General features: G+C 34.1%; 1 protein-coding gene across 4 annotated transcripts in view; it reads left to right on the top strand.

The window, feature by feature from the left end:
- The window catches only part of LOC148941495 (disks large 1 tumor suppressor protein-like), a 172,071-nt gene that overhangs the window by 106,277 nt on the left and 40,055 nt on the right, over window positions 1-25,739 (top strand). For all 4 annotated transcript variants that reach the window (XM_089104020.1, XM_089104019.1, XM_089104022.1 and 1 more), the window contains 3 exons: window positions 212-466; window positions 6,427-6,613; window positions 19,615-19,726. In XM_089104020.1, coding sequence (XP_088960146.1) covers window positions 212-466; window positions 6,427-6,613; window positions 19,615-19,726 — 554 coding nt within the window. The remainder of the gene's footprint in view (window positions 1-211; window positions 467-6,426; window positions 6,614-19,614; window positions 19,727-25,739) is intronic.

The raw sequence follows: 25,739 nt of genomic DNA, 5'->3' as shown, positions 1-25,739 counted from the left end.
GAGATTATATTCCCGTAAATTGCCCTCCAGTGTTCAAATGTTTCGCGTATATTGAAATTAATTACTTTAAATTTAAATCATATCTTCTACCTTTAGGAAATCTAATTTAAACGTTGGTATGGCTAATTTAGCTTAAATTTGTATTAATTTTACTAAAAAGTAGTTTTATTCTGGTAATATTATTTCTTTCCTAATAAACTTTTTTATGCAGCAAATCCGTCGCCCGAAAAGCAATGGATATCTGAGTAAACCGCATACTCCATCCCCCCATCCTCCTCGTCAACTTGAGATTGAGCTATCTAAGGGTTCTAAAGGTCTTGGTTTCTCAATCGCTGGAGGAATTGGGAATCAACATATCCCTGGAGACAATGGTATTTATGTCACTAAAATTATGGAAGGGGGAGCTGCTCATCTGGACGGAAGGATGACCGTTGGGGATAAGCTGGTTGCTGTTCGGAATACAACGGTAGGACTTAACCTGTTTTTCTTCTTTTTTTCATGAAAGTGAACCTTATTAATAAATATATTTGGGCAAGAAGCCGACCATTTTGTATTAAATGCCTGAAAATATTTCCTATGCCTTTTCTATGTATAGATAGCATTTTCCCATTTTAGATTGTTCCAAAAAGAAATAACAAAAATGAAAATCAGTATATCACGTTTTAAACCGAAAGTGTATATATCAAATATGTTCCAGAAATGGGCTATTGTTCTCCAGAGTTTTCTAGTGGATTTGTGTCTTCTGTCTGCAATTGCAAAAGAGCATTGACTGCCTCAGACGAAGACCTTCGAAAGCAACTGAAGAAGGAGACAGCAATCCTACCGGACATTTAACTGCAGCAGCAAAGGAGCAAATGGGGAAACTATTGACTGCCAAAAGTTGTCTTCGTAGAAATGGTCCGTGGTAGGTGGGGTCCTGGAAGACTTCGGAAGAGATGTTGTAGTAACTTCGGAAGTAACCTCTTATGCCTTTTAAAACAAACTGGAAACAGGGAGATCATATATGAAGGTTATCCACGAATTTACTAAGGAGATAGCCCCAACATAACGCAAAGCAACGTCCAAGACGTAATCGTCCACGTTATAGTAGGTGGGTGGTATTCGCCAGGATTGTGACAAATACACTTCAGTAGCTCTTGTCCAGAAGCTAGTTGACATAATTGTATGTACTCGTATAAAAATAAAGCCGTATTAATCACCTACACTGTCTTTTTTGCCTACGCTCAATTTAAACCCATGAAAAGAAGATTTTCTGTTGAAATTTTTTTTTTTTTTTTTTTTTTTTTTTTTTTTTTTTTTTTTTTTTTGTAAAATTATGAAAATGTGAGATATAACCCTTGCTATAGGCCCAAATGATTTTGATTCAATGTATTTTTGCTTAAATTGCGAAGTAATCAATTCAGGAGGGGCAGATCCTAGAGAGTATAGCTTGCTATGTCATTAAGTCTTAACCTACGAAAGGTCCCTTCTACATTTAAACCTCTCTCTCGCCATTCTCGACTACTTTCTTTATTTGGTTGCGTATCAGATGTTACCAAAAAAAAAAAAAAAAAAAAAAAACAGTGTGCCTCTGGTACACTGGGTTCATCTTGAACTTCTGGTCTAATATGATGAAGATAAGCCCTGAGATTCATCAATTTTTCTATGATGATTGAAACACAAGGAGCTATCTAAAACCCCCAAAGAAATGTTATAAAATAATGATCTTTAGTAAGTTGGGGTCAGTATTTTAGGTTCGCCGTATTAATTCTTGGTGATTGAGATAATATAACTCAATATCGGAAAAGGGGAATAATTTTAGCTGCGTTTGGTGATCATAAAATAGTGTGATTTCTAGTTTAAGTTAATTTAGTAAGGTGTAAGATAAACATTTGCATTTGAACTTTAATTTCAGGGATGGAAATAATTTCTAATCTTGAACAAACAAACACTTTATATGACGTGAGTTTTAAAAATTAACTATAATCGTAGTAGTGTTCCTGTTGTAATAGGAGTATTTTGTTGTTGGACGAATATTTTGGTAGAGTATTATCAAAATATCACCAGTTTTTGACAGAATTGACGTTGAAAGTTTCTTACAAAACGGTTTTTCAGTTCTTTTTAAAAAGCTATCATTTTATTTTGTTTTTTGTTGTTTTTTATGTCCTTATTTTGAAAAACCTTTTCAAAGGAGTGCTTACGTGTTAAGGATACAAGTACCCTGTTGCAACATCCTGTGTATCCAATATTTTGGAAACCAACAAACCTAAAAGTTGTTTTAAAACGTTGTCAAAAGAAGTTTTTTCTGTTTTTCGTCTGATTGTCAAAATATAAGATCTCTTCAAAATTTAATTTCCCTCGATTTTATAATGATATAATACATTTAAAATTCCCATTCTAATTTAGCATCAGCTTTAGTATCAGTTACCAATGATGCCTCGAGTTATGATGGAAGCCTTATCTGAAGGAAATTTGCATGTCGAAATTCTCGAAATACATTTTCAATGGTAGCAGAACGGCCAATGAAAGATTGAAGTGTAACATTCAACTTTAAATGAATACACTAAGCCACAAATTAAACAAATTTTCATCTTGTGCAATAATACGCGACATTAACATTTCCAATGTTGCTAATTCTGAAAGAGTGAACAAATTATTTTCTGTCGCATAGTTTCCGTGAAAAATTGCTTGGTATTTTTTTGCAGCTTTTTATAAAACGAGACAACTAAAAAAAATGCCTAAACGCCATTAAAATTTAAACTATACATAAGCTGTATCTGTTAAAGTATCAGAAAGGTGGACTTATATTTTCACGATATGCTACACCAGAATTGATGCAGGACTAGAGCTTATACTACTAAATTCCTACTGTGGGTAGAATAATATTGAGAAACCCGAAATGATTTGCATGGAGTTTGTTGTATTCCAATGTCTTTGGATGTAACATATGCAAATACAAATTAAACACAATTCAGTGACGATGAAATTCTGAGGGAGAGAATTTTTGGGGAGCGGGTATTTTACGTGGGAGGAAATTTCCATGGAGGAATTTTCTCAGGGATGGGAGAGAATTTTTCTAGGAGGGTGAGCCGAATTTCACGGCATTATTTAAAAAACGGATTGAAATTAAACAATTTTTTTTCTCCTGAAAGTAAGGAGCAACATTAAACCTTAACACGAACAAAAACCAATCCATATACGAGGGGTGTATTCCCCACCTAAATAGCTCTTTATGCTGAAGTTTAACGTCTTGACCCCATTCTTTAAGAAAGACTACTGAAACACAATTTAATTAGAATAAGAAGCCTTTCTAAAAAGATTATGGATATTGTGGAGATGCATGGATTTTGTTGTATTATAATGTATTTGGATGTAACATTTGCCAAATGCAAATTAAGTATTGACTAGTGTAATTAAATTGCCAATCACATTTTTCTTCATTGCTATGAATGTTTTCTTCTTTTTCTTCATTTGTATCGTGTAAAGTTTGTTGCGGGATAGCTAAAAAAGGCTTCAAATATATTATGTAGTTATATATCGTTGTGTTATTTCATTATGTCATCTAATTTGTTTAAGAGCCGCATGCTCTAATAGCGTCTTTGCTTTTTTCTGGGATTTCTTTTAAACCTCTTTGATTCCCTTTTTGAGTTTCGATCTGCGTTTAGTCCTGAGTTCAAGGGATGGGGAAATATATGTAATATATTGTAGATTATGTCCTAAGATTCAGAGCTGAGTCAGAGCCAGAGTCGGAGCTGCTGATTCTAAATACCTAAGCAATAGCATAAATGTCCTGCTAATTGTTTATGTTTCAATTCTAAAACTGCCATAGATGAGATAGTTAGAAAATTAATAACAAAGGGCGTTCAAAAACCTTTATAATGAAGAGGGTCGTCATTTTAGACCCATATATTTCTTGTATGTAAATATGTTATGCTTAAGTTACACACATATAATTAAAAGTTGTACCTGGTTTTTGGGAATATCTTAAAGCCTTTGCATATGCGTGACTGTTCTTGAAGAGTGTTGCTCGGCATTGGATTTGAAACTTGTCTAAGTTTAATTTCCAAGCTAAATTGTATTGGTGCGTTTTGTATCTTATGTCCAGCATTTTTTATTATTATTTTCTTACTGATTTGATGTTGATAAATAAATAACTCCCTGTCTCTCTTTCCAATGCTTGATCCTACTAAATGCAAAACCTAATTGCGCAGAAGTATTTTCTTGTTTGTGGTTCAGTTCCTGCAATGAAAGGTAGTCTTTTCTTTATGTAGGATATATGCTTATTTAAATCCATTTGTCAGTGTTTTGGTTGACAGTACTTTAGATTTATCATAATTACAAAAAAAAAACGTTGACACGATCATTTTTTTCTGTAAAATTGTGGTTTCACGTAACCAACTGCCGTGTTAGTTTCAGAATGTTTTTTCATGTTAGTACTGGTGTTTGAGAATTGAAGCTTGTGAAAAAATTCAAAAGAAAAAAAAACTTCTTAAAAAGCATCAATTAAATTAGTTTTCATGAAGTCAAAATTGAAATAAGGTTCGAATTATGTTTGGGCTGAAAATGAGCTGCTCATAGCACTTATTTGACTCTTAAAACTTGTTACTTGCTCTTATAGTACTTGCTTAAAAATAAAGATTGTTAGCTTAGAAAAATTGCAACACACATTTTGGCTCTTGAAATAGAGCATATTTTTTGATAACCCCAAGCTCTAAGTTAACTTACACACTTTGCATACTGAAACGCAAACAGTAAAAATAACGTCTTGAATTTTTCCCCTTGGAATCCTCAAATGTGGATTTTAGAATATTTGGAATTCTTAATTTTCTCCTCCATTTTTTGTTATGGAGGTAAGTTATTTGGGCTCTAAATTACCGGTTGAATAGCAGTTTATCTTTTGAAAATATATGTTATGCATTGTTTCCATTTGGTGCAAGGAATAAAAAACTTAACAAAAATATAGGCCTACTGTGTTATACTAAATATATGTTCGCAGGTAAAAAAAAGTTTGGAAGAACAGGAGATAAGTCTGCGAACCAAGATTTGGATATTGGAAGGTGCAATGATGTCAGCCGCCCTGCAAAAAGTGGGGTAGCAAAATAGCAATGCTACTTGGCAGTCTTTATGGTCTAGTAAAATTTGTTGGCAAATTTTGTCTGAAAATACCAGTGCTTCCACTATCCCCGAATTTTTGTGGCTTTCCCCCAACTTGTATCTTCTCGAAAAAAATTGGTTCTCTAAAAATCCCCTTTCGTTCAGGGTTGCGACCGCTAGTGATTTATCGCTAGTGACAATCCATCCCTAGTAACTATCACTTTCACTTAACTTGAAATAATTTTTTCACTACTTTCTAAAGTTTTTGTCGCAATTATAGCTACACATCAACAGACATAGTTCATTGGATTACTTATCCTTCTTCCTATGCTAGTAAAAGCATAATGTTTATAAGACTGTACCATTTCATCAAAGATTCTCTTGTGACTCGTGGTAAAGAATTTCATTTGAACACGTTTACGTTCGGTGTAATTCTGAGCATAGATGCAAAGAAGTTAATTTTAGACAGCTAGACCGTGAGTTTAAATTATGTTTTCTTTTGCTATTCTCTTTAATTTTCAAAGGTCTGAAAATATAAGAGAGTTATATTGAAAGATTATTCTAAAATGAAAAAGGGAAAGTATGGTGCAGAGGGGGGAGGGAGGAGATTTCGTGATAAAGTTTTGAGATATTTTCGTCATCGAGCTATAAATTAGATGAACATACTACTCGAGACCTTTTTTTATTCTCTTTAAAAATATAACCCTCGTTTTACTCAGAAATTAAATGGACCCTTTAAGATGATACCTTTTTCTCTTATTTTCTGCAATTTAGTTTGAGTCTTATTTTCTTTTACTCTAGGTTTTGGGCCTAACATATTAATCTTAAATACATACCAATTGAACGCGTGGTAGATTAAAGCGTGCTTATGTATTATACCGCCAACACTCATGTTGACGCTGTGTAAAACTCGAGAATAAATCGGTTTTATCTGTTTGTATTAAGAAACAGTTAGCTTATGCTCAGTGGAAAACAAGTGGCGGGTGACATAATGCATTGGAATTATATAATTTGGGCTATATATTTGCACATTAGGGGATGGGGGTTAGGTTAGTTTAGGTCGGGTTACCAACCCCCCACCTAATGTGCAAATATATAGCCCAAGTACTTATCTCGATAACTTCAGTTTGTCTCGAAACAATCAGATAAATGCAATAATTTTGAAAATTGGGATGTTTTTTTTTCAGATTTGCCGTTCTTCCGATGATTTTTTGTCTCCTATAAAATTTAAAGTAGTGGACTTGTCGTTTGGCATAATGCCAAGTTTTGACATTAAATTTTATGTCGAATTTTGACATTAAATTTGTTAAGCTTTGATAAATTTTGACATTATTAACCTGTTTTAATTCTTAGGCTGGCGAGATATCTTTCGAAAATGTCACACATGAAGAAGCCGTTGCTGCTTTAAAAGCCACTACTGATAGAGTGATTTTAGCGATTCAAAAGCCAGAAGGTGGATCTCCCTACGGAATTATCATTGGAAATGACGCACCTCTATTACCCACCGTAGATAGTATGGTGATGCCTCCCTCTCCACCACGTAAGATTTTTCATTATTGCGAAAATAGTTAATTGAAATATTCAGTGATCTCTCATAGCAATTAGATCGTTCTGTGTACATGAGTTTTAACATGATTGGGTGATGTAAGAAAAAAAATCAATAATAGAAAATTAACTCCTTGAATGTTGCGGGAATTGAAAGAATCTGACTTCTGGAGAAGGGATGCTTGACAAGAAAAACTGATTATGCCCATATGGACGTACTTGTATGGGCATACATGTATGGGCATAGCATGTATGCCCATATGCCCATAGACTTGCTCTGAAACGCTTTTTCAGGGTCTTTCAATTTAATTTTCCATAGTTTAAGATCATTTTCAAGGTAAAAAAAAAATCCTCGGAAAAAACTGAAACTAAAAAAAACAATCTATTTGGTAAGAAAAAAGGATTACGTAGTTTTTGCAACTCCTCCTAAAAATCCCAGCCATGTCCTCTTGTTTTTCTTCATTAATAGCATCAATAATAGTAAAAAATAAAAAGAATATTTATAGTCCTAATAGCAAATAAATGATGCACATTTTGGGTATTAGCCTAGACATAATATGTGTTCTTTCATAAAAGTGACACAATTTAACAAAAAAGTAACATAATACGCCAATGGAAGAAAATTGAAGCCCATGTTCTACAAGATCAGACGTAAGAGTAGCTGATAAAGGATAACCAAACTATGCAGTTTTGCGAGTGGTGTCGAATCACAAAACGTTAGGAGGGGAGGGGCAAATATTTTTTCACTAGGGGAGACATATTTATCATTTTTTTTCCATTTTCTCAACAAAAATGCCTTAAAACAGGCACGTTCGATGAAAATAACCTCCAAAAAGGTATTTTTCAAAACTTAGGTGGGTCAGTCTTCCTTCTTCTCCCCTCCCTCTTAATTGACTTCGCTGGATTTGCATGTTGTGACGCGAGAACTTCATTTGATCTACCGCAAAAGATTGTAAATTTCTGTCTTTTTATTGAATCCTTCTTTTAACAAAAGTACAAAAAAGACACCACAACATGGGCAAAATATTTGAATAGTCTTGAGAATTTGTAGAAATTTTCTAGTCTTTGCGCGCATCTTTCTAAAACAGGACGCTATGAAAAATCACTCTTGGAAGTGGGCCAAGTATTGCAAACCGTGGAATAATTTATTAAAATTTTGATTACACCTAGAAATTCAGTTTTTTTGCCATGAAAAAAATTTTTCTTCTTTTCAAAACAAAAGCTGTGTAATACCAATAGTTTAAAACATAGTTAATTGTAAAAAATAAAATAGCATTCGAGGTCAAGGGAAAAGTTCTATCCATTGGTTTGTTTGTGTCCTATTTCCGATATCCTTCTTGTCTTTTATGTAGCATGGAATGGTGGTGGGTTTTCGTAATTTATGTGTTAAATAAACGAATTTTATTATCGGGTAAATCTTGTTGCAGATGTTTTTTGGAAATGATACAACTCAGAGACAACTTTTACTGGGAGGCGGAAAAACCACAGTTTGATTATTCTAATATTTTTGTTATCAGCACAGGTGCTACTTGTGTAATGGTCAGTTCCTACCAATCTGCTTCAAAGGACTAGTAGACTTGGTTACATTAACTATTTTGAACATTAAAGCCCCTCCTGGTCTGACCCCCAGTTGTGAGTGGGATGGTATATTTTTTGAGGGGAGGGCTGAAACACGAAAAGAGCGCATTTCAAATCCTAAATTTGGGCAGCTAAATTTATCGCATTTTGTTCAAGATTGAGCTATGTTTCTCCAAGGATCTTGACACTTTGTCATAAGGAACATAGCAAAAGCTGTTAGAGAACATGGCATTAGGCGGAGAGGTAAAACTACTTTAGACTTAAACTATGCAGTGGATTTGGCGTGTCATGGATAAAAGTGTTGAAGTGTTGGAATTTTGAAGGTTTAAGAGTCTAGGGGACAAATTAGGATTGAATTTTAATGTTAAGATTGTTAAATCACTGATATTAGGGATAAATGGGATAGAGATCTTATGTTAGACACCAAGAAAATAGACGAGTCGATAACTTCACTTACCTAGGCAGCATCTAAAGTAATAAAAAGATTCAATGGAGACAAAATAACAAACAAAAAAAGAGCATGTTGCGTTTTTTCATTCTTCTTCTTCTTCTCTTGTTGTTGAAAAAAAAAAGGTTGGAAGAATAGGAAGATAAATCTTAAAACTAAGATTGTGATACTACAAGCTACTGTAATGGTTGTTTTTAAAAATAGTGTTCAAATGGGGCATTAGAAAATTGCTAGTTATTTCCTAAGGATTTGTCCAAGGATAGTTTTTAGAACGTGGTTAAGAATGTAATATATCAAGAAATATATATAAGAATCGTAATATATCAAAAAAAGGTATAAAGAAATGAGTGAAAGTTTGTGGGATAAGTCGGATAGAATGGAATTCATGGAGAAGGAATGTGCTCTGACCTTAGTTGACTTGGTGATGTGGTGAGTTGATCGTAGCGCAATATTCTGAAAATTTAAAGTACGATACATAAGTGCTCAGGTAGCTTTATTAAAATTCACATGAGAGCAAAAATAGAGTTTTGAAAGACTATCCGGGAGCTTTTTTTTAAAGGATTTGAGCAAGAAAAAGGTGTAAAAATTATATTTTGCAGTCGAAAAATGCAACTATTTTTATGAAGCAAGTGAATCTTAATGAATTGTACGTAAGGAGCGTATGGTGGAAATGCTAACCAGAACTTTTTAAAAGATATAGTTTTGATAACAATATAAACATCAAACGAATTTGCTTTTTATGATGATTCAAAATATATGTAATCCATTAATGGTGAAACCCACCATCAAAATAAAGAACCTTTGATTTTTGTAAGAGGAAAACATCCTTAAAAAGAGGAATGATCTCAATGAAAATTCTGCTTTTTTTTTTTTTTTTTTTTTTTTTTTTTTTTTGTTTTTTTTTTTTTTTTTTTTGTTGTAGTTTTAGGGTCATGAAATTATTCTGTAGTGTCCCTTCATTCCCAGGAATATTTTTGGTTAAGTCTGTAATATGGGTGCTGTAGATTATCAACTCCTTTCTTTAGGCAGAAATATTTTTCTTCCGTTTAACGTAATAGATCACATTTAAATGACTACCTGTGCAAAAGAGAAAGAGGGGGGGGGGGTATTATGAGCACCGCCAGTAATTTTTCCAGTGGGGGGGGGGGTAGCTTTGTTTTACCAAGACTTAAACGGTAATATCTTTAAATTTCCAATTTATTTGCACTTTTAGGGTCTTCTTGTTTCCCGGGGGTGGAGGGCATTGTCCTGCTGGCTCTCTTGCCTGCGTCAATGGGGAAATCTCTATAAAAATGTTTCTTCTATTTCTTTAAAATCTCTTCTTTTGTTAGAAGAAGTCACTGCGAGAACCATAGAAACGATATCCCTGTAATTCATTTTTGATATTTCAGGCTACCTCCTGAGAAATATTTAAAGGGGTGTACTTTTTCATGAATGATTATCATTCTTGAAGTATTTTTGTACAAATATTAATTTTGAATGCCAAAAAAAACTGTAGTTGAAAGAGGAAGTGGTATTTAAGGCAGTCTTGGATCAAACAGTTCGTAGTACTAAAATGTAAGTATGGAGTGACTTTTGTCATTAGAAATCGAAACATTAAAGAAAGAAGTTCTAATCTAAATATATGGAATGACGAAGTTTATGCTGATTCCAAATTTATTAATTTTAAAGTTGCTCATCAGGCCATTAGCGAGTGAAAATTTGCATAATTTTATGAATCGGTGTTAAACTCTCAGAAAAAAAGGTGCAATCTTGATGAAATCTATACATCGAAATTCAGCATGTATAAGAACCCGAAAGCCACTATCTTAAAAATGCAAAATTTTCCATTGGTCATGTGTCGGAGTCACGCATCTGTGTTTGTTTTTCCCCATGGGTCGTCGTATCGAATCAGCTGTCTTAGATATTGGATCGTGCCGCACTCTATAATTTTAGCCCGGAAAATACCAATTTTGGCCTGAACAGGGTCAAAATTTTATCGAGCAACAACTCTGAGAACTATTGAATTGTTGCTTGTATAACCTCTCTGTTTCAGGGGCAACTCTGCCACGTGGTGTTCCATTGATCCCAAAATATTCATTTAGTCCGTGAAAAACGAACCGTTAGTTTGGACTATTCAGCCAGTGTTGGTTATTCAATTCTCTTATGGGGAGGGGGGTGCCTAAGCTTCGAAATTGTCTATTAGCACCTTCTTTTCTTACCTTCTATGAAAAATGCTTGAGATGAATTGAATGAATATCTGACTGATTACGGATTTAACGTCTTAAATTCTTTTATTAGGAAGAAAGAGTATATCGGAGGAAGTCGGGTACCCAATTTTCTTGTTTCGATTATCAATCTGTAGCAGAGTTATTGACATACCACTGATGTTTATTTCAGATTTTTATAGTTATGCTGACAGCTGTGATCGTCGGTTTTCTATTAGGTCCTGTTTTGTCCCAGGGTACCCCACTTAGATGGGGGTATTATATGACAGGAGTTTGGGGGCTTTAGGATACCGTGTTAAATCAACACATTCTTTGATTATGACTGGATTCCAAAGGTACAAAAGTTGATATTAACTAAGACCGGATATCTAGAAAGGAAATTGATCACTAGATGACCATTCAACTGAATATTTGGCTAGATTCATATCGAAACTCATTATTTCGCAACTCCTTCACCTCTACCAGAGACTGCAGGAGCTGGAAACGTATCACAACTTTCGCAATCTGAAATGTTTATAAAGAAATCAGAATTTATCTCGACGTGAGTAACGGAAGAATTTACTTTTTCTGGAAAAGTGATACTCGAGAAGAGAAAACTAATGATGTCTACAGAGAGATGTTTTCATGGAACGCTTTTTAGACTTCCCAGATAGTTTTTTTTTCGGGAAAATAGGGTTTGAGAAACTGACAATAAAGACCGTGACAGTGCTGTATAACTACATTTACTCTAATTGGAGATTGGGAAAGGGGAGTTGAAAATAGGTTCATCCTATATTGAGGTCAGCTATATCTTCCAGCTAAAATTGAGATTCTAACAACATACTAATAGTAACAACAGGCTCCACAACTGGCCGTATCCAATTTTTTTTTGGGGGGGGGGCACATAAATTTTTTTCGGGGGGGGGGGGTTGTTACAGAAAAAATATTTTAAAAACGCATCAAAAATTTGTTTTTGTTGATTTTTGTCACGTTTTTACGAATCGGACAAAAATTGGAGGGGGGGGGGATCAAACACCCTAACCCTCCTCTCCCCCTCCTCTGGGTACGGCCTTGAAAAACAGTAATGCTAAGGAAAAAGTGCTCTGATTGAGAAGATAAAGAAAAAGATGAAAATAGGGGAAGGTGTGAATAGTTGCAGTTCGTCTACTGCTAAACATTTCGTCACATTATACTGAATGTGAAGGGGCTATCCGAATCAAACTTTAATCCCTAGAAAAATAAGAGTTTTGCTTAGTGTGCAGCTACTAGATCAAACAGTTCGTGGTAACGAACTGTAAGTAAGGAGCGACCCGGCTCAATGGTAACCGAAACTCTAGAAAACGGTATTTTGATACAAATAGATGCATCAAAAGAATCACATTTTAATGCTGATTTCAAATATACAAGTTTCATAGAGTTTAGTTTCACCCATCAAAAGTTAGGCGCCTGAGAAAACTTCGCTGATTTTCGAATACAGGGAGGAAAACATCCTAAGAGATATAGCACCTTAATGAAAATCACACCATAATATTCCGCGTATAAAAGAAGTTTACTGTAGAGATTTCAAGCTCCCATCTACAAAAATGTGGAATTTTGCATTTTTTGCCAGAAGAAAGATCACAGGTGCTTGTTTATTTGTTATTTGTTTTTTTTTCCCCCAAGGGTTGATCGTATCGAACCAGTTGTCCTAGAATATCGTGGAAGGGCTCATTGGAATGGAAATTGAAAGTTCTAGTGCCCTTTTTAAGTGACCAAAATAAATGGAGGGCAACTAGGACCCCTCCCACGCTCATTTTTTCCCCAAAGTCACCTGATCAAAATTTTGAGGTAGCCATTTTGTTCAGCATGTTCGAAAATATTATAAGTATGTCTTTCAGGATGACTTAATCCCCCGAAGTTCCCGGGGGGAGGGCTGAAAGTTATGAGCTTTACCCAATGTTAACATATAGTATTAGTTATTTGGAAGTATACAGACGTTTTCAGGGGAGATTTTTCCTGGTAGTGGGGGGTGGATAGGTCCGGGGTTATGTGGGAGGATCTTTCCATGAAGGACGTTTTCATGGGGGAAGGGACATTGCTATGAAGGGGACGCCGGACCTCCCAGCATTATTTAAAAAAAGATCATAAATTTAATGTAAAAAAACAAGTATTTCAACTGCAACAGCAGCAACATCGAAACTTAAAACGAACAGAAAATATTACATATATAATTGGGTTCACCCCGTAGTCAATGCCTCGCTCTTTAAGCCAAAGATTTTTTAGTACTTTCATAAGAGCTATTTATTCTAATTAACGGCCTTTGTTAATTACGTAAAGCGGTCATTTCTAAAGAATTGGAACAAAATTTGAATTTTCGCTTAAAGAGCGAGGTATTGACTAGTTGGCGAACCCCCTAATAAACGTATTAAAAATATATGAATATAGAAGTTCGTTACGTAAGTTAATTCGTAAGTTACGTATATTTATTACTAATAAAAACGTTCGTAGATAAAATTAAACAAGTTTCGAGAAAGCCATTTAACTAAATAAAAGTAAATTAATATGAAAATTTTGTTTTAATTATTCATGTACGGTGAGCCAAGATCAAAACCTGCATTTATTCAAAAACGTTCAACAATTAAATTAAAAAAACAAGTTTTTTCAACTGAAAGTAAGGAGCGACATTAAAACTTAAAATGAACAGAAATTATTCTGTATATGAAAGGGGCTGTCCCCTCCTCAACGCCTTGCTCTTTACGCTAAAGTTTGACTCTGTCTCACAACTTTATTTTTTAAAACAATAAAAAACTTTAGTGTAAAGAGCGAGGCGTTGAGGAGGGGACAGTCTCTTTCATATACAGAATAATTTCTGTTCGTTTTAAGTTTTAATGTCGCTCCTTACTTTCAGTTTAAAAAACTTGTTTTTTTTATTTAATTAAGCAAGGATTGAACAAGGAAAGTGGTAGACATCTTCGATATCGCACACGTCATCAATTGATACAACTGTGTGGATAACCCTGTGCTGTGTACTAACCCAAAAACTATTGGTTACAGGGAATTATTTTCTTTATTTTGGATGGCTGTAAAATGTTCTGCTCGCTTTTTCGTATTTCAAACAGTTCGTGGTAACGAACTGTAAGTAAGGAGCGACCCGGCTCAATGGTAACCGAAACTCTAGAAAACGGTATTTTGATACAAATAGATACATCAAAAGAATCAGATTTTAATGCTGATTTCAAATATATAAGTTTCATCAAGTTTAATTATACCCATCAAAAGTTACGGGCCTGAGAAAGTTAGGCTGATTTTCGAAAAAAGGAGGGAAGACCCCCTAAAAAATATAGACCTTAATTAAAATCTCACCACCATATTATGCGTATCAGAGAACCCTAATTTTTTGTGTTAACTCTCCTTTAAAAAAAATCGGTTTTTTTTGAATTTTTGTCCCGATTAAATAAACGGGTTGGGTTTTTATTTTTTTGTTGTGAGTTGGTTTTTTTGTCCCAGAGGTGTTTTTATTGACCTCGTGGTATTATAATATCTTGGGAGGGCTCATTGGAAGGTGAATTGAAATTTATAGTGGCAATTAAAAGTTACCAAAAAAATGGAGGGCAACTAGGCCCCCTCTCACGCTCATTTTTTTCCCAAAGTCACCTGATCAAAATTTTGAGATAGCCATTTTGTTCAGCATGTTCGAAAATATAATAAGTATGTCTTTTAGGATGACTTAATCCCCCTAAATTCCCGGGGGAGGGCTGAAACTTATGAATTTTACCCAATGTTAACATATAATATTGGTTATTTGGAAGTATACAGACGTTTTCGGGGGAGATTTTGCGGGGTTGGGGGGTAGTGGGGTGGGGGGGGGGTTATGTGGGAGGATCTTTCCACGGAGGAAATTTTCACGGGGGAAGGGACATTGCTATAAAGGGGACGCCGGACTTCCCAGCATTATTTAAAAAAGATCAGAAATTTAATATAAAAAAACAAGTATTTCATCTGCAATAGCAGCAAAATCGAAACTTCAAACGAACAGAAAATATTACATATATTATTGGGTTCACCCCGTAGTCAATACCTCGCTCTTTAAGCCAAAGATTTTTTAGTACTTTCATAAGAGCTATTTATTCTAATTAACGGCCTTTGTGATTAAGCGGTCATTTTTAAAGAATTGGAACAAAATTCAAATTTTCGCTTAAAGAGCAAGGGATTGACTAGGGGGCGAACCCCCTAATAAACAAATTAAAAATATATGAATATAGAAGTTCGTTACGTAAGTTAATTCGTAAGTTACTTATATTTATTACTAATAAAAACGTTCGTAAATATAATTAAAGAAGTTTCGAGAAAGCCATTTAACTAAATAAAAGTAAATTAATATGAAAATTTTGTTTTAATTATTCATGTACGGTGAGCCAAGATCAAAACCTGCATTTATTCAAAAACGTTCAAAAATTTAATAAAAAAACCAATTTTTTTTAACTGAAAGTAAGGAGCGACATTAAAACTTAAAACGAACAGAAATTATTCCGTATATCAAATGGACTGTCCCCTCTTCGAGGCCTCGCTCTTTACGCAAAAGTTTGACTCTGTCTCACAACTTTATTTTTTTAAACAATAAAAAACTTTATCGTAAAGAGCGAGGCGTTGAGGAGAGGACAGTCCCTTTCATATACGGAATAATTTCTGTTCGTTTTAAGTTTTAATGTCGCTCCTTACTTTCAGTTTAAAAAACTTGTTTTTTTTATTTTTTAAATAAGAGCAGCACTGCAGTTTCCAAGTATGTTGTGTAGAATATCTTTTTCTGTTTGAGATGTTTTTCGATATTTTTAGGTGGAGGGAGCGGGGGGGGGGTAGGGTAAGTATGCTCGATCCACAGAGCTCCTGACTAATGACATAATCAAAGAGTTCGTGGTAACGAACTATAAGTAAGGAGCGACCCGCCTCAATGGTAACCGAAACTCTAAAAAACGGAATTTTGATACCAATAGATACATCAAAAGAATCAGATTTTAATGCTGATTTCAAATATATAAGTTTCATCAGGTTTAGTCTTACCCATCAGGCGTTGAGGAGGGGACAGCCCCTTTCATATACGGAATAATTTCTGTTCGTTTTAAGTTTTAACGGCGTTCCTTACTTTCAGTTAAAAAAACTTGTTTTTTATTTAATCTTACCAGGATCTTGACGATTCAAAACCTGTGTTGAATAGGATCTTTCTTTTTACGTTACCTGTATCAGGAATTAGGATTATGAAATTCACAGGAATTGATTCTAGGGTCAGAACACTTTTTTCAAGCTCCTACCTTTAAGGCTGTACCCAGAATTTTTTTTTTTTTTGGATTTTTTTTTACTCGAGATTTTTTTTTGGGAGAGGGGGGGCTACTAAAAAAAAACAAAAAAAAATGTATAAAAATTTGTTTATATCCATTTTTGTTACGTTTTTACGAGTCAGACAAACATGTCGGGGGGGGGGTCAAACTCCTTAGCCACCCACCCCTCCCCTGGGTATGGCCTGGCCTTCCTTTACCCCATCCTTACTTTCAAGACTTGAATTACTCCAGAAAAAATAGGTTTTGAATAAAAGTTAAAATAGGTTTTTAACTTCTTTTTTTAATATTGCAAGTTAAACAGAACCGTACACAAAGATTTTTTTTTTTTTTTTTTTTTTTTTTTTTTCACTAAATCTTTTGAGTCTTCCGATAAGGAAAGGGTGGAGGTTGAAACTTGATAAAAGCAAAAGGTGTTTCTGGGTCCTTGTTGATGCTGCAAATCAATTCTATAAATCATTGGCGAAGCACTAGAAATTTTTGACTTACTGACTCTTCTCAGTTAAACTTTTAATTATGTACTCCTACGCCGTCTATATTCGGAAGTAATGTTTCTGCTTGGAGATAATGGCTGTTGTGTGAAATTCGCAGCTAAAGATGCTTGATGATGGGGTTCTGCACGCTTTTTGACCAATTATACACGATATCACTATCAAGTCTGTGAATATGCAAAATATCAGTGAATTTACAGTACCCAGTGAACACCCTTGATTTGTCTTCAGCAAAGACCCTATATTGACTATAAGCAAAATTTGATTAGATAAAGAAAAAAAAACGAGACAAAATGTATTTAATGTGAACTTGCAAATTAAGCTTTAGGCTACGTCTATAACTAACTTTTAAAGAACATAATTCTAAGCTAATTTATACCAATATAGACAAAAATTGGTAATAAACATTATAATATTACAATATCATTATTATATTCGTAAGAATTGGAAATTTTTTTAATTGCTTTAAAGATACTTAGAATTTTTTGTCAAAATGTGTGTTCCATGGTCACACGTTTCATTAACTGCAAACCAACCTTCAACATTATAATACTAACTTTTAGAGATTGTGACTCCGAATTAATATATATCAATATATAAACAGAAATCAGTAATAAGCATCGTAATGTAATAATTAATTATATGTGTATGAAACTGGAAATACTAATATTTGGCTAAAAAGTTAATTTTAAGATTGTTTGCCATAATTTTTGGTCCAGAGTTACTTGTTCTCCGTTCTTTTTCATGCGTCGGATTTTTGTTAACCTTCTGAAAAAAGGTGCTAGGTCCGATTGGTACTATCCACACAAAATGACGCAAGGAGATTGATTAAAAGAGATTTATGTTTAGTATCCTCTGGTCTTTTCTCCGCACCAAACAGATTTTACCAAGCGGAAATTCCATGTGTTTATTTTTTAAATACTGTCTCAGAAACTGCCATAGTGCATTTTGCATCTTGCTCCAAGACTCGATTTTTTTTTTTAAATAGTTCCATAAGAAATTTATTTTTAAAAAAATCGCTATCACAAGCTCCAAAGGGCTGAATTAGCTGAAAAAGAGAAGAAAAGTTTAAAAATGAAAGTACACTTAAAACTGGCTAAAGAATGATATTAAATATGGAATTTAACTGGAATTAATAGAATCTAGTATGGTTCATAACATGTCAAAGGATGAGAAAAAAGTATAATTCGTTAAATATATATATATATATATATATATATATATATATATATATATATATATATATATATATATATATATACACGTCTTTGGTTTTATTCAATTTTATCTGACTCTTCCTGGGAGATGCCGGGTGCCAAACTGGAGAACTATATTCAAGATGAAGGGGAAAAAAGGAAGTATAAATATTTAAATAATGAGATTTATAAAATCTCAATAAATAAATCTCAGATTTATCTATTTGCTTAAAGATGGGGGTAGATACTAAAATAAAAAAAATCTGCTTTTGCATGAATTGCACTTTTCAAGGATCACGCCCCTTCCTTTTTTTGGAAAAATTTGCAGGTGCCTAAAACCCTCTCCCCAACAAAGAATGTGGTTGCCCACAACTATGCAATTGTTCACTCCCAATGATTGTTCAAAGGTTAATCTCTATGAGTAAGTACATTTCGGTTCCAGTTGAAGCATTGGAGATGGAGTATCTATTATTTCTATTTAGTTGGTGATAAAAGCACTAAACTTTATTTATTGAGTCATCTAATTCCTACATTTTATATATATATATATATATATATATATATATATATATATATATATATATATATATATATATATATATATATATATATATATATATATATATATATATATATATATATATATATATATATAATGAATTGTAAGTAAGGAGCGACCTGGCTCAATAGTAACCGAAACTCTAATAACGGAATTTTGATACAAATAGATACATCAAAAGAATCAGATTTTTATGCTGATTTCAAATATGTAAATTTTATCAAGTTTAATCTTACCCATCATGACTCTTTCTCACAACTTTATTGGATAAAACAATTAAAAACTGTATCGTAAAGAGCGAGACGTTTCGGAGGGGACAGCCCCTTTCATATACGAAATAACCCTTTAATATAAGGAATAATTTCTGTTCTTTTTAAGTTTTAATGTCGCTCCTTACTTTCAGTTAAAAAAATCTTAGTTTTTTTTTTTTTATATTTAACTTGTTATGGTTCTAATGACCTAGTTGAGTTTTGTTTCATAATCAGTCCTCATCGCCTTTTTATTTACATTATTCTAAAAGCACTTCTCTTATTTATGTTGAGTCATACAATGTATCTTTTGTTCTTTTAGGGTGTGAAAATTTATTTTGCGTTGACTATAATAGCTATGTCAAGATTTAAAAATCCCTCGTTGAATTTCCAATTGAATAGAACTGTCTATTTTTTAACATTGACGATTCAACTTAGAATTACCATGGCTGTAAAAAAGTATTCAACTCAGAATAGCCTTGATCTACAAAATAGGGTTTTTAAATATCAAATCGTTAATCAGTTATACAGCGTACATTGTTTCTGAGAACTCTTGAACCATTTCGGCGTAGACTATACTCTATGAATAATGTCTTCAACGATATATAGACAATTATTCAAAATAATATCCTTTAATAGATTTTTTTTGGGCTGAGTACTTTCTACACCAAGAAATCCACTCGACGAATATATTAAGCAAAATAAAACCTATGATGTTCTAATATATCAATAAAAAGAAGATATCTACATTTTGCCTCCGCCCCCTCCCTCCTTATACTGAATCCTCCACCAACTTGGCCAACTTAAGAGCGATTTTCAGGGTAAAGAAGCTATGGTATCGCTTTCATACCTAATTATAAAGGGGTGGCTGATCTAGGTGAATTCAGATCAGAAATCCAATAGCTATGTTGTTTATGATTTGTACCTTTTATTCCTTTTTTTTTTCTCGTCTTTCTTAAGATATTTATTATTTTTTTTCAGCACCTTTGGATTTGAGTTTGCCTTATACAGAAATGTCTGAGCCCCTGCATAACTATTCGTCTTATTCTCAGCCAGTTACACCTCGAGCTGTCAGTATGGAAGACATCACGAGGTATTTACCTTCTTCTTTTTCGTTGAAGTAATATTTTAAGCTTGGGTCAATAGATTGATAAGAACTGAAATTAGTTTATTTTAGCGCATTTCGATTATTTATTCCATTCGGCTTTGGCGTCGAAGGTACAAAACTGTGTTTTGAGAGTAGTGTCTTGATGTTGCAGAGGCTAGTACCATGGTGCTATTGCCACTGCTAAAAAATCATCGCAGTTCGAAGTTTCATGGGGGCCAACAATGTTCAAAGTTTCATGGGGTTTTTTGACTGTATTTGCCTCAATGATCACCACTCCTCGAGGCTGAAATTTTACGACAAATTTTTGGTCAGAAGTCCACAAGTTTTATGGCGTGGCTTCATCCACTAAACTGTCACAAGGTTACAGGCTGGTTACAGGTTACACCCTGTCCAGCCTGCACTGTGAAGTGCACTTGAAAAATGTTTGGGCATAGCCGTACTAGCAAAGATAATTGACATCACAATGTAAGGTCTAATGTTGTACCCAATCTTGTGGAGTCCTAGTCTCCTAAAGTCAATAACTGGAATTTAATTGAGAAATTTGGTTGAGATTAAATGACAAGTTTTCGAGGGGAGAATATCCCTTTTCCACATCCCCCCTTCCCCTCCTAAATTTCTTTTACTTGGCAAGAATTTGTTGACATGTATTCAGATTAGATCTGGGAAAGTTCGAACTATTTTGAAAAGGAATCCTCGTGGCCACAAAACGCACTCAATATAATAAGCATGGGAACCTAAAAATCGACTGTATTGATAATTAAGTGAAGAAACAAAACAGAACACCATTTTATGTTTTTCCTGAGTTCTAATGCTGTACCCAATCCTATGGAGGGTTAGCCTCCTAAAGTCAGGTCAGCTCCTGGAATTTAATGGAGAAGTTTGTTAAAAGTCTTTGAAGACATTTTGATTCAGCTGGGCTAGACTAATGTCAAAATATTAAGTAGAAATACTTCTACCGGCAATTGGTTACATCTTGTAGAATGATTATGCTACGTGAATGAGCCGTGAATTAGGTGAAATGGATCTATATTTAGGACCCGGGAAGCCGTCCAAGCCAGCACCATCCCCCAATCCCTGCTTGTGATACTGTAGGACCCTAAAGTTTGGCTCAAGTCATTGTGTGAAACTCAACTTGCCATGGCCTAGCCGAATTCTCAACCAAGCTTAAGTTTTAGTCTGTCTCTTTTTAAAACTAAACAGAGGTATTACAGAATCTTTCAAGGCTTACAAGTTGAGGAGTGTGGTGGGAGGAAATTGAAAATCGCCTTCTCGTTCCTTAAATTGGCCTTTATTGGACCTGCTATTGAAATTGCCTTCATTTTATACAACAAATATCCAAATTATGTTTTTTGCGTCTTTCTATTTCTACTTTTATTTATCTGATATTGTCCCTTGCTAAATTTGCCTAGAAGGGAATCCCTTCGAAAATTTGTGCTTGGTTATATTGAAATATGATATATTCGTCTTTGTCTAAAGTCAATTATAAACCGAACGTGGTGTTAACAATTTTGTAATGCTAGGTTATATTCTACTCTAAGCCATTCTGGATGTAAGGAACTGGATGTTCTGGATTAATCGAATTAATTCAAAATTGCAATTCGCGGGATTTCACCGAAATATAAGGCTGTTGCAATACAATCGTAATCTTTTCGTTCCTCGTAATTGATTTGCCAACTAAGATACAAACAAAATTGGCATTTAAAATTTGAAGTATTTCAGGTTTCCTTTCTATTTTTTTGGGGGGGGGGGGGGGAGCCCCCTAAACGTCCAAAGGAAATTAGTCATCAGTGAAATTGGTCCTTTGAAACAGAAGAGAATGAAATTAACCATCAGTGTAAAATTTTATCTAACATTTTGATTTGTAACAAAGTCTCTAGAGCCTTTCATATAACTTCCTAAAATTATGCTTCCATTGCAAATCTTGGTTGGGTTTCCTTGTTTGTCACTATATGGTGAATTGTTACCTTGCACATATTGGCAATGAAGTCTCCAAGTTTCTTTGATGACAGCTTACACCCGAAGACAGCAACGCGTGGCCAACTGTAATGCATCGCTTTCATTGCAAGTTGCTTCTGGGTTTCTTTGCTGGATACTGTGTGGCATCTTGACACCTTGTGCATACTGACAATGACGTAGCTTAGTGTCTTTGCGGAGAGCTAACAGCGCATGACCTCACCGCGTGGCTTATTGCAATACGTTGTTTCCATTACAAGTTGTGCTTGGGTTTCCTTGTTGGACACATTAAGGCATCTTGCCACATTGTGCATACTGACAACGAAGCCTCATAGTATCTTTGCGGAGAGTTAACAGCCCAGGACCTCAACACGTGGCTAATTGCAATTTGCAATACTGTGCTTACATTGTAAGTTGTGATTGGGTTTTCTTGTTGGACATTGTTTTGCATCTTGCCATTTTTGTACATGCTGACAATAAAGTCTTTTAATATCTTTGTGGAGAGCTAACAGGCGAAGACCTCAACGAATGGCTAATTGCAATGCATTGCTTCCATCGTAAGTTATGCCTGAGTTTCCTTGTTGGACACTGTGGCATCTTGCCACCTTGTGCATACTGACAATTTACAATCTAGACAATCTTAGTATTTTTACGGAGAGCTAACATCCCAAGACCTCAAAGCGTGGCCAATTGCATAAAGCTAAAAAGAAATGCCCTGTTTTATGTTTGTCAGCTAAGAATCATCTGAATATCATTACTCTGTCGATGCTTATGAACTTTCGTAGCACAATTTGTAAAATGTGTTCTTGAAGTTTTTTTTTTTTTTTTTTTTTCTTGGTGGCTTTGTAATTAAAACAAGGTTGAAATTTAATTTGAAACGACCTTTAATCAAATTTTGATCCTATGTTAATTATGGTGGCCAATAATTTAATTTTGCTTCTTTGAAAATGAGTATCACTGAATTAAGGGTTCAAAGCACAACCCCCATCCCATCCCCAATTATATATCTCTGTCTGGAAGTCAAATTAAGACTAAGAAGTCTCGAACCTTTATGGATGGTTGAAATTATGATGTCTTACTTTTTTAATTTTTTGCCGACTTAATGTATCGGTCCTTATATTGCGTTTTCCTCCCTTTTCGGGAGCTTGAATTTTAGATCTGAATAGTATTATTTATGTTTCACCTATACTGGTTTGCAAAGAATGGCTTGGTTATTTTCCTTATGTGTTCAGTTGGTTTATTTCCAACTCCTGTAAGTTCTTCTTCTTATTTAGAAAAGGATGCTTTTTTAGTTTATTGACTTTCAGGATTTTTGTCGTTTGGTACAAGGGTCAGTGTTCTCTTAATTTTCGTTTTTAATTCAACTGTAGGAAGAATATAAGCTATTAGGAAGTATAGCTCTAAAAAAAACAATATTACCTTTCATTAATTTCTTTTAACACGGTTGTAAATAAAACTCTAAAAAGAAAAATTTAGAAGTATACCGGAAATTATGTCTTTAAAGTACAAAGGACATCGAAATAAAAACATTTTTTGTTGACTTTCGTAAGAACTGTGACCCGTCATCTAAGAACTGTGACCCGTCATCTAAGAACTGTGATTTTCTAATATTTTTCTTTTGGTTCTTATAAAACTATGAAGTTTTAGGGTGATACCATATATTCTTCAGTGTTGCCAGGCTGGTTCGTAAAAATAAATAAGTAAAACTTCATAATTAACTTTCATAACATTTCTCATCCGTAAAAATTCAAACATTAACAAACTATTGACTCCCAAAGGTAACTACACAAAGAAAGGAAAGCTGCGATTTCTTAAGCTGTTTGTTGTGATGTGTAATAAATCCATGTGCAATTGATCAGCTTATTTTTGCGGACTTTTCATCCATGTTTTTTTTTTTAATATTGCGTCTGTTGTTACCAGGAACTGCATGACTGCATATTAAGGTCTTTTTGGAGACTTATGGAGGGAATTTTTCCTGATTTCTTTAGATGTATATGGCTCTTTAATTTTCCACCTAACTCATTCAGTTAATCAGGTTTCATTTTCACTGTCTTTGGTACTTCAGTAGAGCATAGGCTGTGGTTTTTATAGCTATCATTCTTATTCGATATTTAATGCTTTAACACCTAGAAAGTATCAATAATTTTCATTGAGACAACTGAAAGCAAAAAAAAAAAAAAAAAAAAAAAAAAAAAAAAAAAAATCGTAACTGTAATTCGTAAAATTTTGTTGAATCTGAGTCCTTTTGACTTGGTTTTCATTGAGCTCGATTAATATTTCTTTCTAAATCAGGCTTATCACTTCAATTTTTTCTGTCCAGTATGTTTGTACTGGCTTGCTGACCTGGGTACATGTTAAGAACTATACGAAAATAGTTGCTTTGCGAGTTTGTACAAGTCAGATCCACCAAGAATTGCAAAATTCGAATTCGGCGCGTAGATTGAAGAATTATTTTCACAAATATTAAACCTCTTCAAATATGGCTGCATATGCCCCCTTCTGATGCCAATTGGACCAAGTCCATAAAACGATGATCGGTGAAAATTGAAAAGATTTTCTCTTGTTTACTTTAATTTTATACTACTGATAATCTAGTCTAAAAATGTAAAATTATGCTGGTGTTTGTAGAAGTGCTCCACCTATTGAAAATCTTATAAATAGTATTTTGAAATGGGCTTATGTAAATTAGCTTCTTAAAATCCTTTTTATTGTTCGATGACGAATTTTTTTTGGTAAATCTTTTATACTAATTCTTGCATTTAAGAAATTCGCCTGTGGCAACTTAAAGTTGAGAGTCATTTAGATTGACGCTGGAATCTAAAAGAATTAAAAAAAGCGACTTGGTCAGACTGCCTTTTGAAGGCATGTATCGTAGTTCACTCAAAAATTACCTAATTGGATATTTAACTTAATTGGATGTTAAGCGCAACCGTAAAGGTTATACCGTACAAAAATAATAGATGCCGTTTCCGATGTCGATAGCTGTGAGAGCGGATGATGATAAATTGATAATAGTGATAAAACTATTTTAATACAGTCTCAAGTATATTTGGGTGAATTGTTCATAAAATATAAGAAACTCTGGAGAAAATAGGATAATCTCAAGGCTTCAAGAAGGCACGTCCTCGATGCCCCCCCCCCCTCTTCCGTGTGTGTCTTCCTAAGGCTTATACGCTATAATCTCTCCACCCCTTATAGATAGATTATATCTGAGCAAAATATCACTCTCAGTATACAAATATTCTTTTTCGATTTTTAATTTGTACCTCGGGATTTCATAAACTAAATCATGGGTTTTATTTTTCAGATTTAGAAAAATTTAAAGCATTTTACTCAATCCTCAAAAAGATTGATTGTATTTAGAAAAAGCAAAAGTAGTTTAAAGCTTGTTGGCCCCTCGGCTGTTTAGTATATTTATAAATAGTCCCCGAAGCCGCGCCACGCCGACATGACGGCGGCGAATGTGTGTTTTAGTCCGATTTTAGACCGGCGGCGCGCCACCGCGCGCCGAGTTTTCTGGTTAAAAATAATAATAAAAATTCCACTTCACCAAGCACATTCAACCTCAATTTTAGTAAGGATTTTTAAATGGTTGGCTAAAAACATACAAGAACAATATGACAAAACAGGAATTTGTTGGGCCGTATGGTAAGTGTTTATGTTCACCGTCGATCAGACCAAGTAGAATTCTCATTTTTAGCCACTAGACCCAGGGAAACCTATGTTGTGTTTATGTTTAACATCGCATTATTCCTATAAAATCCCGTGTTTATTCATTTCCTTCTTGTTAATGATTGGGATAATGTGTGTATAGCTTTCATAGTTTGAAGTTCAAACATCTCCTGTTCATCAAATACACGCGAAAAGGAAGTGAAAAAACAAATAACAACATCGAAAAAACACTGTATCCAAGTCAGATACCATGGCTTAACAACACCAACAATTTTAAACCAGCGGTTTCATCACTCCAGTTACAATTGATGTAACAAAAGTGAGTTTGTTCACTTTGCCTGGAGCCATTGATCTTTTTGCAGTCACTATCAGT

The sequence above is a fragment of the Artemia sp. Qi Xiang Cuo genome, chromosome 18 (genome assembly GCF_049724085.1).
Source record: "Artemia sp. Qi Xiang Cuo chromosome 18, ASM4972408v1, whole genome shotgun sequence".
In the NCBI taxonomy this organism is placed as follows: domain Eukaryota; kingdom Metazoa; phylum Arthropoda; class Branchiopoda; order Anostraca; family Artemiidae; genus Artemia; species Artemia sp. Qi Xiang Cuo.
Note: the sequence above shows the minus strand (reverse complement) of the source record. Positions and strands in the feature narration are given on the sequence as shown.